This window comes from Eschrichtius robustus, chromosome 2 (genome assembly GCF_028021215.1).
Source record: "Eschrichtius robustus isolate mEscRob2 chromosome 2, mEscRob2.pri, whole genome shotgun sequence".
Classification (NCBI taxonomy): Eukaryota; Metazoa; Chordata; class Mammalia; order Artiodactyla; family Eschrichtiidae; genus Eschrichtius; species Eschrichtius robustus.
In genome coordinates this window covers 110,670,098-110,686,797 of record NC_090825.1, presented here as the reverse complement: position 1 = coordinate 110,686,797, position 16,700 = coordinate 110,670,098, and the positions used below count along the sequence as shown (strand labels likewise).

General features: G+C 38.4%; 1 protein-coding gene across 5 annotated transcripts in view; it reads left to right on the top strand.

Moving 5' to 3' along the window:
* AFF4 (ALF transcription elongation factor 4) overlaps positions 1-16,700 on the top strand; it is a 95,921-nt gene that overhangs the window by 71,022 nt on the left and 8,199 nt on the right. For all 5 annotated transcript variants that reach the window (XM_068535869.1, XM_068535868.1, XM_068535864.1 and 2 more), the window contains 7 exons: positions 3,887-3,981; positions 4,596-4,659; positions 4,773-4,909; positions 5,895-5,966; positions 13,935-14,028; positions 14,877-14,920; positions 16,146-16,366. In XM_068535869.1, the coding sequence (XP_068391970.1) occupies positions 3,887-3,981; positions 4,596-4,659; positions 4,773-4,909; positions 5,895-5,966; positions 13,935-14,028; positions 14,877-14,920; positions 16,146-16,366 (727 nt within the window). The remainder of the gene's footprint in view (positions 1-3,886; positions 3,982-4,595; positions 4,660-4,772; positions 4,910-5,894; positions 5,967-13,934; positions 14,029-14,876; positions 14,921-16,145; positions 16,367-16,700) is intronic.

The window sequence follows — 16,700 nt, the reverse complement described above, 5'->3', positions numbered from 1 at the left end:
AAATACCTAGATTTTTAAGTATATAATTTACTGAATTATTTGTGACTTAAATAAACAAAGACTTCAGAGTTGAAAAAAATTGACTGTTAAAGGCAGTTAGTTGTGCTTATTAAATGTGGTAATTAAATCTTTTAAATTTTGAGGTAATTTAAATTGTGAACATCTCAATTGAGATATACAGAAGACTTTTTCTCCTGCTGGACCCCCGAGAGTTAGTCCTAGTGCCCTCGAGGAACCTGTTCTGTTGGCCTCTTTCACTGTCCCAGTTCTCTGTCCACCTCCTGACTGGCTCTTTCTCCATTTCCCATCCTGGAACTGTAGGATTTCAGGCCTGTGTGCTTCTTTCTTTAAATCTCTTCTCTCTCTCTCTCTCTCTGTCTCTGTCTCTCTCTCTCTCTCTCTCTTTAAGTGCACTCATTAAGTGAGCTCACCTGCTCATTTGGCTTCTGTCAGCTCATAGGTAACACTCTCTGTGTCTCCTCCTTATTGGTTTGTCAGGTTCTTGAAAGCAGGGATTTGTATCTTACTTGTTTTGTGTTTTATCCAGTGCTTAACTTACTGGATAATGAGGAAACATTTGGATCAGATGTAGTTATTTGGTATTTTGTTGTTATCAACAAAATATAAAATGTATTGGCCCTGACCCCTTTGATTTCAAGATCTTGTGGCACTTAGCAGTTGTTAAAATTGTTAATGTTAGTCTTGGCAGTTCCAGTTTAGGCAATTATATATGGGTTTATTAAAGAAAATTCTATAACTAACTTAGAAAATATGCTCTTTCCCATATCAACTAAAGAAAAATTAGATAACGTGAAAAACCAAAATTACATATAATTTTTATTTTCGGTTTTTCTAGATGTTTGCTGATATCAAATTTTTGAAATATGTTGGCATAAATTTTGTTCATTATAGTCTCTTATGTTTTTAATATCTATAATATTGCTACTTATGATCCTCTTTCATTTTTAGTATTAGTTTTCTGTGCCATCTTTCTCTTTTCCTTGATCAGTCTCATTAGAGCCTTATCACTTTTACTTGTCTTTTCAAAAAAACAACCTGTCTTTGTCTTTATTCTCTGTAGTTTATTTTTGTTTTCTGTTTCATTAACTTACACGCTTTATAATTTCCTTTTAATTTCTTTTTGTTTTGCTGCTCTGTTTATTAACTTTTTTTTTTTTTTTTAAATAAATTTATTTATTTATTTATTTTTGGCTGTGTTGGGTCTTTGTTTCTGTGTGAGGGCTTTCTCCAGTTGCGGCGAGCAGGGGCCACTCTTCATCGCGGTGCGCGGGCCTATCACTGTCGCGGCCTCTTTTGTTGCGGAGCACAGGCTCCAGACGCGCAAGCTCAGTAGTTGTGGCTCACGGGCTTAGTTGCTCCGCGGCATGTGGGATCTTCCCAGACCAGGGCTCGAACCTGTGTCCCCTGCATTGGCAGGCGGATTCTTAACCACTGCGCCACCAGGGAAGCCCTGTTTATTAACTTTTAAAGATTGATACCTAGCTCAAGTTTTTTTAAATTAATTTTAAGTCCTTTTTCTCTAATATTTTAATATAAGCAGTTAGACTATATATTTTCCTCTAAATACTGCTTTAGCTGCATCTTCAAGATTTGGTATATAATATTTTTATAACTCAGTTTAAAAGTGATTTTAATTTCCTTTCTGATTTCATCTTGGATCCAAGAGTTATTTAAACGTGTTACTCACTTTCCAAACATAGAGATTTTCTAGTTGTCTTTTGGTTAGTACTTCTACCTTAGTTGCAGTGGGGCTGGAAAGTGATCTCCGTGTAGCAATCTTTTGATATTTGTTAAGAGTTGCTTTATAAAAGAGCATAGTATATGGTAGATTTTTGTAATGTTCTATATTTGTTTGAAAAGACCGTGTCTTCCACATGAATTGGGGACAGGGAGCTATATAATTCAGTTAGATTAATCATGTTTTCACACCTTCTGTATGCTGACTGATATTTTGTCAGTTTGTCCTATTGCTCACTGAGAGAAGTTCTTCCAGTTTTTTTTAAATTGAGATATAGTTGATATATAACATTATATTAGTTTCAGGTGTACAACATGATGATTACGTATATGTATATATTGCAAAACAGTCACCGCAGTAAGACTAGTTAGCATCTCTTACCACACGTGGTAATTTTTTTTTATTTTCAGAAACTTCAGTTTTCCATCAAAACTTAAACTTAGGCACTTGTAGATCTGTTTATAAAACACAGAGGGAAAGCTGTCCAAGTAATGTTAGATTGCAACAGTATTTAGGAAGCCATTTCATAAACATGCAGACTGCATAAAGAGCTTAGCATTTTCTCAAATCTCAGGGCTTTTATTTTCATTCTTTTTTTTTTTTTTTTTAAACATCTTTATTGGAGTAGAATTGCTTTACAATGGTGTGTTAGTTTCTGCTTTATAACAAAGTGAATCAGTTATACATATACATATGTTCCCATATCTCTTCCCTCTTGCATCTCCCTCCCTCCCACCCTCCCTATCCCACCCCTCTAGGTGGTCACAAAGCACCGAGCTGATCTCCCTGTGCTATGCGGCTGCTTCCCACTAGCTATCTATTTTACATTTGGTAGTGTATATATGTCTATGCCACTCTCTCACCCTGTCACATCTTACCCCTCCCCCTCCCCATATCCTCAAGTCCATTCTCTAGTAGGTCTGTGTCTTTATTCCCGTCTTGCCACTAGGTTCTTCATGACCTTTATTTTCCCTTAGATTCCATATATATGTGTTAGCATACTGTATTTGTTTTTCTCTTTCTGACTTACTTCACTCTGTATGACAGACTCTAACTCCATCCACCTCACTACAAATACCTCCATTTCATTTCTTTTTATGGCTGAGTAATATTCCATTGTATATATGTGCCACATCTTCTTTATCCATTCATCCAATGAAGGAAGCTGTAATGGGTGGAACTGAAGGACTCTTTTACAAGAAAAGAAAAAAAAAGTGGTTACATGGTTTTTTTAAAATAGATTTTAAGCAGAAGTAATAAAATATATATTACTGTGTCATAGGGCTGGATGGGGAAGCAGTTGGGAGGACAGGGTCATAGCCATTGCATAGAGGTCTGTGTTGATAGGAGACAGGATGGACATGTTGATAGGAGGCAGAATAAAATTTAAGAAAGTGTCCAGGCTCTTTTTTTGGCTGCGCTGGGTCTTCGTCGCAGCACTCGAGCTCAGTAGTTGCAGAATGTGGGATCTTAGTTCCCTGACCAGGGATCAAACCCGGGCCCCCTGCATTGGGAGCATGGAGTCTTAGCCACTGGACCACCAGGGAAGTCCCTGTCCAGGCTTTTGAAATCTGACAGATCTGGACTTAAAGCCCAATTTCCAGGAATACTGCTTGAAAGCTGTTTGAACTTGGACGAGTTACTTAGCCTCCTTGAGACTACTTTTTATTCTATCCTAATAGCAGTACCTATTTCATAGGGTTGTTGAAGGATTAAAGATTGTGCTAAGTACTTGGTTAACTGAGTGCCTAGTAAGTAGTAGGCGCATAGTAGATGTTAGATATTATTGTTGTTTTCATCGACCAGTTATTACCAGTAAATTTTGTCTTAAGTAGTACTGCTATATTGATAATAGGTTTGTGTCTTCCTTATGTTTTTACAAGTGCCAGGGTCAGTGCCTGGCACATAGTAGACCCCTGATATTAGAAAGAATATTTTTGGTTATATAAAATGGGCTCATTCCATAAAAAGGACATTTACATTCTGAAATTTTAATATTTTATAACAAGGAAATTAATTACCAAAGACAATGGAATTTTGTTTGCTTTTTAACCACTGGCTCAAATACTTTTAGTTTAATTTTAATCTCACAATTTTCAACATAGTTATATATATTTTTTTGGTCAGGAAAAGGCTCCAAATAGCTCTTCTAACTGTCCTCCATCTACACCAACTCCTGATGCTTCTAAGCCTCGGAGAACGAAGCTTGCCTTTGACGACAGGTGAGATAAATATGATTTTTTATGCATTCAAGAAATCATTCCAGTCAGCATATAAAAAACTCATTTTAATTTCTGTCAGTAACCAGAAGAATTGATTGTGTTGTGATCACAGAATATTCAGATTTTAATTTGAAAGGCACCTAGTAGTCCAAGTATTGCTCCTTTAACTTATTAACTCCATGATTCTCACGGGGAATGTGAATAATGTACCTTCCAGTAGAATCTTACTGCTGCTGACTTTACTGTTTAAAATAAGGGCTTTCTTAAATAAGTAAGAGCAATGTTGGTTTTTTTCCCCTCCATTTTGATAAAAGGTTATTTTTCATACCCACATTTTGTTTACTCTCAATCTTTCAAACAACTTGGGTAAGTTAGCATTTAATACTAGGGAGTTTGATTTCTGTTTTCCTAGTAGAAAATTTGCCAAGTTGGCCAAAATGATTTATGCTCTTAACCCAATATAAACATTCATCAGAAAAAACTGAATTGAATGTTTAGTAATAGTTCATTTTCTTTACTTGAGGACATGAAAACTGAGGAATATTAGAGACTAAAGTGAACTAGTATTATGAAAATATTTACCATTTTACTTATAATAAAAATTTACATTGCAGAAATTATTCAGCAGACCATTATTTACAAGAAGCAAAAAAGCTAAAGCACAATGCAGATGCATTGGTATGTAAATATTCTTCTCACATTTGTATATTTAATCAAATTAACTTAAATCTTCATTTGTTCTCATAGTACATCAGTGTGGCTCTCATTTACCTTTATTCTCCTTTCTTCAGTCTGATAGGTTTGAGAAAGCTGTATACTATCTTGATGCTGTGGTATCTTTCATTGAATGTGGGAATGCATTAGAGAAAAATGCTCAGGAATCCAAATCCCCATTCCTTATGTATTCAGAGACGGTGGAGCTCATCAAGTAAGTGGGAAGACTTGCCACATCACTGGCGATAATATTTCTCTGGTCCTTCTAGGAAAAGACTAATATAATTATATACAGTAAAGCTAAAGAGGATCCTTAGTCCTTTATTGTCCTTGGATAAGGAGAACTAGACACTTCAGTGCAGCAGTCTCCAACCTTTTTGGCACCAAGGACTGGTTTTGTGGAAGACAATTTTTCCACAGACCGGGGGTGGGAGATGGTTTTGGGATGATTCAAGCGCATTACATTTATTGTGTACTTTATTATTATTACATTGTAATGTATAATGAAATAATTATGGAACTCATCATAATGCAGAATCAGTGGGAGCCCTGAGCTTGTTTTCCTGCAACTAGATGGTCCCATCTGGGGGTGATGGGAGACAGTGACACCCAAAGTGTGTTGCTTATGTCCAGTCTACTCTGTAAGATACAGCTTAATTGTCACTTGCCACTCACTGATAGGGTTTTGATATGAGTATGCAAGCAATTGATTTATTATGGTCTCTGTGCAGTCAAACCTCTCTGCTAATGAAAATCTGTATTTCCAGCCACTCCCCAGCGCTAGCATCACCGCCTCAGCTCTACCTCAGATCATTAGGCATTAGATTCTCATAAGGAGCACACAACCTAGATCCCGCATATGCGTAGTTCACAGTAGGGTTCATGATCCTATGAGAATCTAATGCCGCTGCTGATCTGACAGGAGGAGGAGCTCAGGTGGTAATGCGAATTATGGGGAGCAGCTGTAAATACAGATGAAGCTTCGCTCGCTCGCCCACTGCTCACCTCCTGCTGTGCTGCCCATTTCCTAACAGGCCACAGATCAGTACCAGTCCGTGGCCCGGGGGTTGGGGACCTCTGCTTTAGTGGGTATCTTTGCCTTTATTTAGGTTTGATTCTAATGTTTAGAGGACTAAAGAGGTCATAAGACAGATGAAGTATTACATTTTGTGTCATTTGTTTCTTATATTATCTCACAGATACACCATGAAGCTAAAGAATTACTTGGCACCAGATGCTACAGCTGCAGATAAAAGACTCACAGTACTTTGGTAAGTGTTGTGTGTTTTAGCCTCTGCTAGATGACAAAGCAGTTTCATAATGAATTGTGCTATGTTCTTCTGAAAGTTATCCTTGAATCTTCCTTCCATAACTCAGTCATAAATCTGTTCTTGATGGGTAAAGTAGAAAATAACTCAGAATTCCTACAGAAATATTTAAGTTGTTGTGAGTCTGATCCATTGCCCTCTTGGCAAAAGCCTTGGTAGAGGGGGACTGATATTAGAACTTTCTGTTGTCTTAAGTGGTCACTTTTTCAGGCTCTGGTTTTTTGGGGTTTTTTTTATATTTAACTATAGTTTATTTTTATTACTCTCAGACTTCTGTTATGTATTGAAGTAAAGGTGGACACTATAAAAAATCCAGGCTCTTCTTTTGGTAGCCTCTCTCTCCATTTACATATACATATACCTTACCTTAGGGAGCAAACATCTAGCTTGCTCAGGATAAAGAATATGGTTGGTTTGCTTGTTCCCAGAGAGATAGTTTATTTGTTGTGGGTATATACTTTACCTGGCACATGTTTAACAACTGGGAGTGCAGTCTTGGGAAAAACTGACATGGTCCTATTTGTCATGGAGTCTAGTGTCTAGTGTGAAAAAACGGAAAGTAATCAAATAACCACACAAGTATATGAATTAAGTACTTTGAAGGAAAAGTTTATGTAACTATAAGGGTAAAATGTAGGGATACTTAATCCTTAGGTAGAGGAAACATGTACACAGCTGGATAGTGGAAAGAAACTGGAAACTTTCTGTCAAGGAACTAAAAGACAGGGAGAAGTAAGTGAAAGTAACTGGAGAGGTAGGCAGTGATGATCATGCAGGGCCTTTGTAAGCCGCTTTGGGTTTATATATGTTACATCAGAATTGTAATATTCAGAGCCAGGAGTCAAGATGGCGGCATGGGAAGACGCGGAGTTAGCGTCTCCCCACAACTAGGGCGCCTGCCGGACGCTGGCGGGAGACCTTGACGCCCAAGGAGACGGGAGGAACCCCCAAGCGACCGGGTAGGACGTGGGGGGACTGAGGGGAGAGCAGAAGTGGAGGCAGGACAGGACTGTGCCGCTGAGGGGTGGCTGGGATGGGGGAGGGGTTCCCAAGCCCGGAGGGACCCTCGGGGGCTCGGATCAAGGGGGAGTGCACCTAGCGTTTCCCCTGCCCAGTTGGCCCAGGAAGCCTGCCCAGCTCTCAGGCCAGGTCCTATGCCCTCAGAGGCCCGCTCTGGGCTGTGTTGGTCCTGGGGGCGTAGGAGGGAGGGTGGGGGAGAACAGGAGAGGCAAGTGGGAGGGACCTTCCAGGACCTGAGGAGCAGGAGAGGTGAGGAGGGCATTTGCCCCGCCCACTCGGGGCAAACCAGAGGCACGCCTGGGCCCCTTCTGTTTTGTTGAGCCTAGGCCTGACCCCCGCCCCCCAGGGCCTTTTCCAGCCCTGTGGGTCCTAAACATAGGCCCTGCCCACAGCCTAAAAACCCCACCCCTGCCTAAGCCCCACCCACACAGCCAAGGCCTTTTCTCCTTTTTTTTTTCCCCTTCTCTTTTTTACTATTGTGGTTCTGTTTTACTTTCCAATTGTGGTTTCATCTATATTTTTATTTTTATATTCTTTCTAACATATCTGTTAGTTTCCTAGTCTAATTTTATTTTTCACTCTTTGTTATTGCTCTGCTATTTTTTTCTTTTTCTTTTTCTTTTTCTTTTTCTTTTTCTTTTTTTGCCACCCTGCACGGCTTGCAGGATCTTGGTTCACGAGCTGGGGATTGGGCCAAAGCTCCTACTGTGGGAGCTCCGAGTCCAAACCACTGGACTAACAGAGAACCTCAGACCCCAGGGAATATTCATCAGAGTGAGGTCTCCCAAAGGTCCTCATCTCAGCACCAAGACCCAGATCTACCCAACAGCCTACAAACTCCAGTGCTGGAAGCCTCAGGCCAAACAACCAGTAGACAGGAAAACAATCCCAACCATCAAAAGAAAAAAAAAAAAGAGAGAGACAGCAAAAAAAATATGTCACAGATGAAGGAGCAAGGTAAAAACCTACAAGACCAAATAAATGAAGAGGAAATAGGCAATCTACCTGAAAAAGAATTCAGAGTAATGATGGTAAAGATGATCCAGAATCTCGGAAATAGAATGGAGGCACAGATTGAGAAAATACAAGAAATGTTCAACAAAGATCTAGAAGACCTAAAGAACAAACAAACAGAGATGAACACCACAATAACTGAAATGAAAAATACAGAATCAATAACAGAATAGTTGAGGCAGAAGAACAAATAAGTGAGCTGGAAGACAGAATGGTGAAAGTAACTGCCAAGGAGCAGAATAAAGAAAAAAGAATGAAAAGAATTGAAGACAATCTCAGAGACCTCTGGGACAACACTAAATGCACCAACATTTGAATTATAGGGATCCCAGAAGCAGAAGAGAAAAAGAAAGAGTCTGAGAAAATATTTGAAGAGATTATAGTGGAAAACTTCCCTAACATGGGAAAGGAAATAGTAACCCAAGTTCAGGGAGCACAGAGAGTCCCATACAGGATAGACCCTAGGAGAAACACACCAAGACACATATTAATCAAACTAAGAAAAATTAAATTCAAAGAAAAAATACTAAAAACAGCAATGGAAAAGCAAAAAATAACATACAAAGGAATCCCCATAAGGTTATCAGCTGATTTTTCAGCAGAAACTCTGCAGGCCAGAAGGGAGTGGCAGGATATACTTAAGTGATGAAAGAGAATAACTTACAACCAAGATTACTCTACCTACCAAGGGTCTCATTCAGATTCAACGGAGAAATCAAAAGCTTTTCAGACAAGCAAAAGCTAAGAGAATTCAGCACCACCAAACCAGCTTTACAACAAATGGTAAAGGAACTTCTCTAAGTGGGAAACACAGAGAAGAAAAAGACCCACAAAAACAAACCCAAAACAATTAAGAAAATGGTAATAGGAACATACATATCAATAATAACCTTGAATGTAAATGGATTAAATGCTCCAACCAAAAGACACAGACTGGCTGAATGGATACAAAAACAAGACCCATATGTATGCTGTCTACAAGAGACCCACTTCAGACCTAGGGACACATACAGACAAAGTGAAGGGATGGAAAAAGATATTCCATGCAAATGGAAATCAAAAGAAAACTGGAGTAGCAATACTCATATCAGATAAAATAGACTTTAAAATAAAGACTGTTACAAGAGATAAGGAAGGACACTACATGATGATCAAGGGATCAATCCAAGAAGAAGATACAACAATTATAAATGTTTATGTACCCAACATAGGAGCACCTCAATACATAAGGCAAATGCTAACAACCATGAAAGGGGAAATCAACAGTAACACAATAATTGTAGGGGACTTTAACACCCCACTTACATCAATGGACAGCTCATCCAAACAGAAAATAAATAAGGAAACAAAATAAATAAGGAAACACAAGCTTTAAATGACACAATAGACCAGATAGGTTTGATTGATATTTATAGAACATTCCACCCTAAAGTGGCAGAATACACTTTCTTCTCAAGTGGATATGGAACATTCTCCAGGATAGATCACATCTTGGGTCACAAATCAAGCCTGGGAAAATTTAAGAAAATTGCAATCATATCAAGCATTTTTCTGACCACAATGCTATGAGATTGGAAGTCAGTTACAGGAAAAAAAACTGTAAAAAACACAAATACATGGAGGGTAAACAGTGTGCTACTCAGTAACCGAGAGATCACTGAAGAAATCAAATAAGAAATAAAAAAATACATGGAAACAAATAACAATGAAAACGTGACAACCCAAAACCTATGGGACTCAGCAAAAGCAGTTCTAAGAGGGAAGTTTATAGCAATTCAGTCTCACCTCAAGTAACAAGAAGAATCTCAAATAAACAATCTAACTCTATACCTAAAGCAACTGGAGAAAGAAGAACAAAGAAAACCCAAAGTCAGTAGAAGGAAAGAAATCATAAAGATCAGAGCAGAAATAAGTGAAATAGAAATGAAGAAAACAGTAGCAAAGATCAGTAAAACTAGAAGTTGGGGACTTCCCTGGTGGCGCGGTGGTTAAGAATCCGCCTGCCAATGCAGGAGACATGGGTTTGATCCCTGATCCAGGAAGATCCCATGTGCTGTGGAGCAACTAAGCCCTGTGCGCCACAACTACTGAGCCTATGCTCTAGAGCCTGCGAGCTACAACTACAGAGCCCACGCACCTAGAGCCCATGCTCCGCAACAGGAGAAGCCACCACGATGAGAAGCCCACATACCACAATGAAGAGTAGCCCCCGCTCACCACAACTAAAGAAAGCCTGCACACAGCAACAAAGACCCAATGCAGCCCATAAATAAATAAACAAATAAACAAAACTTAAAAGTTGGTTCTTTGAGAAGATAAACAAAATTGATAAACCCTTAGCCAGACTCATCAAGAAAAAAAGGGAGAGGATGCAAATCAATAAAATTAGAAATGAGAAAGAAGTCACAACTGACACTGCAGAAATACAAAGGATTATAAGAGACTACTACAAACAACTATATGCCAATAAAAATGGACAACCACGAAGAAATGGACAAATTCTTGGAAAGGTACTATTTTCCAAGACTGAACTAGGAAGAATTAGAAAATATAAACAGACCTATCACAAGTAATGAAATTGAAACTGAAATTAAAAATCTTCCAACAAACAAAAGTCCAGGACCAGATGGCTTCACAGGCGAGTTGTATCAAACATTTAGAGAAGAGCTAACGTCGATCCTTCTCAAACTCTTCCAAAAAATTGCAGAGGGAGGAACACTCCCAAATTCGTTCTATGAAGCCACCATCACCCTGATACCAAAACCAGAAAAAGATATCACAAGAAAAGAAAATGATAGACCAATATCACTGATGAACATAGATACAAAAACCCTGAACAAAATACTAGCAAACAGAATCCAACAACATATTAAAAGGATCATACACCATGATCAAGTGGGATGTATCCCAGGAATGCAAGGATTCTTCAATATACGCAAATCAATCAATGTGATACACCATATTAACAAACTGAAGAATAAAAACCATATGATCATCTCAATAGATGCAGAAAAAGCTTTTGACAAAATTCAACGCCCATTTATGATAAAAACTCTCCTGAAAGTGGGCATAGAGGGAACCTACCTCAACATAATAAAGGCCATATATGACAAACCCATAGCAAACATCATACTCAATGGTGAAAAACTGAAAGCATTTCCACTAAGATCAGGAAGAAGACAAGGGTGTCCACTCTCGCCACTCTTATTCAATATAGTTTTGGAAGTTCTAGCCACGGAAATCAGAAGAAAAAGAAATAAAAAGAATACAAATTGGAAAGGAAGTAAAACTGTCACTGTTTGCAGATACTATACATAGAAAATCCTAAAGATGCCACCAGAAAACTACTAGAACTATTCAGTGACTTTGGTAAGGTTGCAGGATACAAAATTAATGCACAGAAATCTCTGGCATTCCTATACACCAACAACGAAAAATCAGAGAAATTAAGGAAACACTCCCATTTACCATTGCAACAAAAAGAATAAAATACCTAGGAATAAACCTGGCTAAGGAGGCAAAAGACTTGTACTCAGAAAACTATAAAACACTGATGTAAGATATCAAAGATGACATAAGCAGATGCAGGAATATACCATGTTCTTGGATTGGAAGAATCAATATTGTGAAAATGATTATACTACCCAAAGCAATCTACGATTTAGTGCAGTCCCTATCAAACTACCAATGGCATTCTTCACAGAATTAGAACAAAAAATCTTACAATTCCTATGGAAACACAAAAGACCCTGAATAGCCAAAGCAGTCTTGAGAAAGAAAAACGGAGCTGGAGGAATCAGGCTCCCCGACTTCAAACTATACCATAAAGCTACAGTAATCAAGACAGTATGGTACTGGCACAAAAACAGAAGTATAGATCAATGGTACAGGATAGAAAGCCCAGAGATAAACCGACGCACATATGGTCACCTAATTTACGACAAAGGAGGCAAGAACGTATAATGGAGAAAAGACAGCCTCTTCAATAAGTGGTGCTGGGAAAACTGGACAGCTACATGTAAAAGGATGAAATTAGTACACTCCCTAACACCATACACAAAAATAAACTCCAGATGGATTAAAGACCTAAATGAAAGACCAGACACTATAAAACTCTTACAGGAAAAACACTCTTTGACATAAACCACAGATCTTTTTTGACCCACCTCCTATAGTAATGAAAATAAAAACAAAAATAAACAAATGGGACCTAATTAAACTTAAAAGCTTTTGCACACCAAAGGAAACCATAAACAAGACGAAAAGACAACCCTCAGAATGGGAGAAAGTATTTGCAAACAAAACAACGGACAAAGGATTAATCTCCAAAATGTACAAACAGCTCATGTAGCCCAATATTAAAAGAACAAACAACCCAATTAAAAAATGGGCAGAAGACCCAAACAGACATTTTACCAAAGAAGATGGATGGCCAAGAGGCACATAAAAAGATGCTCAACATCACTAATTATTAGAGAAATGTAAATCAAAACTACAATGATGTATCACCTCTCACCGGTCAGAATGACCATTGTCAAAAAATCTAGAAGCAGTAAATGCTGGAGAGGGTGTGGCGAAGAGGGAACCCTCCTGCACTGGTGGTGGGAATGTAAATTAATACAGCCACTATGGAGAACAGTATGGAGGTTCCTTTAAAAACTAAAAATAGTACTACCATATGACCCAGCAATCCGACCACTGGGCATGTACACTGAGGAAAGCATAATTCAAAAAGAGACATGTATCCCAATGTTCATTGCAGCACTATTTACAATAGCCAGGACATGGAAGGAACCTAAATGTCCATCGACAGGTGAATGGATAAAAAAGATGTGGCACATATATACAATGGAATATTACTCCGCCATAAAAATAAATGAAATTGAGTTATCTGTAGTGAGGTGGATGGACCTAGAGTCTGTCACACAGAGTGAAGTAAGTCAGAGAAAAACAAACACTGTATGCTAATGCATATATATGGAATCTAAAAAAAATGGTACTGATGAGCCTAGTGGCAGGGCAGGAATAAAGAGGCAGACAAGGAGAATGGACTTGAGGACATGGGGCGGGGGAGAGGGGAAGCTGAGGCAAAGTGAGAGTAGCATTGCCATATATACAGTACCGAATAAAATATTTAGCTAGTGGGAAGCAGCAGCATAGCACAGGGAGATCAGCTCGATGCTTTGTGAGGACCTAGAGGGGTGGGATAGGGAGGGTAGGAGGGAGGCTCAAGAGGGAGGGGACATGGGGAATATATGTATGCATATGGCTGATTCACTTTGTTGTACGACAGAAGCTAACACATCATTATGAAGCAATTATACTCCAATAAAGATGTATAAAAAAGAAAGAATTGTGATATTCATAGTTGAGTCCCTAGTTTTACTGTTTTACATTATTTATATTGTAATTTGATGTAGAGATTCTGCCCTGAAGAGATTTTTTTTTTTTTTTTTGCCACGCCATGTGGCCTGCGTGATCTTAGTTTCCTGACCAGGGATTGAACCCAGACGGTGGCCGTGAAAGCACTGAGTCCTAACCACTGGGCTGCCAGGCAATTCCCCCGCAGGGATTTTTTTAGTCCATATGTTATAATAACATGTTGGTGTCCTGTGGGTGAGGTTTTGATTTTTGAATGTCAACAAATAGGAGGCTAGTCCTAGGTCTCTTCCCCTTCCTTCCTCTCCCTAGGGTACCATATGTACCATAAGAAGATCACATCTTTTGGTTTTGCCTAAGAGTTAGTGTTGTCCTTATGCCATGGTCTGCTTCCATGAGCCAGTCATGTAGTCTGGCACGACGCAAAGGTTGTCTATACAGATGTGGCCAGAGTCTGTTGTCCTGGTGGTAAATAAGCTGCCCTTTTCCATTGGCTAGCCTGCGATGCCAGTCTTTGCTGTACCTGAGGCTATTCAAACTGAAGAAAGAAACTGCTCTGAAGTATTCAAAGACATTAACAGAGCACCTGAAGGTAAGTGTGCAAAAGAGGAGTATCTGTTTCCCAGGGGACAAAATTTATAAAGTCTCCTATCTCCACCCCAGAAGTGCCCTCGTGTTTTCCCTACCAGAGCAGGGGAGAAGCTACTATTTGGGAACTTTCAAATAGTTTGATGTTTAAACTGCACCCCTATCTGATTGTAGAACCTATGTAGCCATATTCAGTAACTCTTAATAATATTTCAGTAGATGTAGCCTATTTTTATCACAAAACCTAATTTATACTTTTTAAATGGTCTTTTGTTTTCACTACCATCCTTCCTTAAACTATTCTCTTAGTTTCCTAAAATATCTTCTTACGTTTTTTCATGATAGCACTACATAAGTCTTCCTAAAATTCTGCCCTGATTATGACTTGGAAACCTTTCGTAGCTTATCATTCCCTGCAGGGTCAAGTCAAGTCAAAGATTCTTACCCTGACCTGCAAGGCCCTCAAGATCTCTCTCTCTCTCTCTGTGTCGTTCTCTCGTTCCTTTTCTAAACCTTTGCGGTAGATAAACTATATGGGTCATATACATTCTCTTTTCTGCAGCCTTTGTACGTAGTATGACTTACCTCTCTTTGCCTTCTCCCCTGTTCTTTATCCATCTGAATGTTACTCTTTCTTTGTCTCTCCTTTTCAGTCTTCCAGAACACCCCAGCTCCCATCTAAATAACTTCCTTCTGTTGCACATTTACACACACACACACGTTTTGGTTTCTTAAGTTTGTAAACTTTCTTAAGATCACTACTAGCCCAATGCTTTTGAATATATTTAGTACTTCATAAGTAGGGTGTTTTTGTTTTTGTTTTTTATTAAGTACATTCTCTTTTCTCCACAGAATTCTTATAATAATTCTCAAGCACCATCACCAGGCTTGGGAAGGTGGGTAAATTTTATTCTATAAAATATTATATGACAAGTTTATTTATTTTTATGTAAAAGTGGAATGGGTTTGGCCACTTTCCAAAAATGGAAAGATGACAACTTTAAAAAAAAATTAAGGCCATGTCTAATAATGTATTTTTTAAAGTATTTTTTTCTGGTTTTTTTTTTTTAAGTTGAAAATATCATGAACATGATCTTAGATTAAAGAGGGGACATTTCACCTGCAGAAGTCTAAGTTTTTTACAGCACCTCAACCCTTCTTACAGTTTGATTTCTATGGCTAGCTGGGTTTTTATCACCTTGAGCTTATCTTTACTCATGTTTTGACACAAATCTAATAACAGTGGCATGATTATGGTTTCTCCTCCATTCCCACATCACTCCCAGCCCACCCACCCACAAAAAGGAGGAAAAACACCATGAAATCTTTTTTTTTCTAAGTTTATTTGTTCAATTATTGTGTTTATGCTAATCGACAGTCTGCCTTTTGCCTTTATGTATTTTCTTAAGCACATTTAAAGTGCTAAAAGTGCAGATAAAAATATTCTTAACAAATAGCTTTTCTCCCCTCAACTACTGTTTGATTTTCCTTTTTTTATGGTCTTGGGCTTTTTCAGAAATTTTAGTACTGCTGAAATGAACCTGCCAGATTTCAACATGTGTTTTCTAGGAAATGCTTAATTGACAGGAAGCTTGAGATGATTGCAGTTGATTGAGAAAGCTGTTCTTCTTTGTCAGCTCTGAATAAGTTGGTTAAACTAGGAAAGTACCAGAAATTATGGAGTTCAAAATAAGATGTTTCCATCTACTACCACATATTTTGTGTGTTAATTGTTAATACACCCAGCTTTCTATGAAACAGTTGGAAAGTACCTAATTATTTGCCCAAATAGGTGGAAAGTGTGTTGAGCTGGGAGTGAGATGATGTAGCTTCTAGGTCTTGGAACCGCTACTACTAAGGTGTATGACTTCCTCACTTCTTTCCCATCTTTTGTTCTGTTCCCGTTTGTTAAAGGAAAGAGTCTAGATAAAATGATAATTCACAGTGGTCTTCAGGGAGCTAAGTATTTATTTAAAAGAAATTGCACTTCTCTGGAAACTCTTCTAGTTTAAAAGAATCTTTAAATTTTAAAAGTCTTCATGTAGGAAGAGCCAGTAGTACATCGATTTCCTCACATTCACCATATTCATATGAATAAACTTCCTGTTTCTCTGTGTGTAGCAAAGCTGCTGGGATGCCTTCCCCTGTTTCTCCAAAGCTGTCACCAGGCAATTCGGGAAATTATTCTTCTGGGGCCAGTAGTGCTTCAGCAAGTGGTTCTTCAGTGACCATTCCACAGAGGATCCACCACATGGCAGCCAGCTATGTTCAGGTTACATCCAACTTCCTCTATGCCACCGAAATTTGGGACCAAGCTGAACAGCTTTCCAAAGAGCAAAAAGGTAGGGAGGTCTCTGAAGAGACTCTGAATGATGGAATTGTTAAAAAGAGCTTTTATGATATAGTTAAGTAAGTCTCTGGTATGCATTTAGTTTATTATCTAGTCTAGAGTTAATGACAATCAGTTTGCTGATTGCCATTGCTTATCAATCATGTGAATATACTGAATTCAGTCAAAAAATACCTTGCACTATAGTGGGGACACAAACTAAACAAAAAATAGTTTTTGGTCTAAGACAAAATATGCCTTTGTTCAGGCAAATTTAATTACAGCTTATACTGTAAAAGTAATAAAATGTATATTCTACTCTGGGATGGTTAACAGTAAATTTGGCT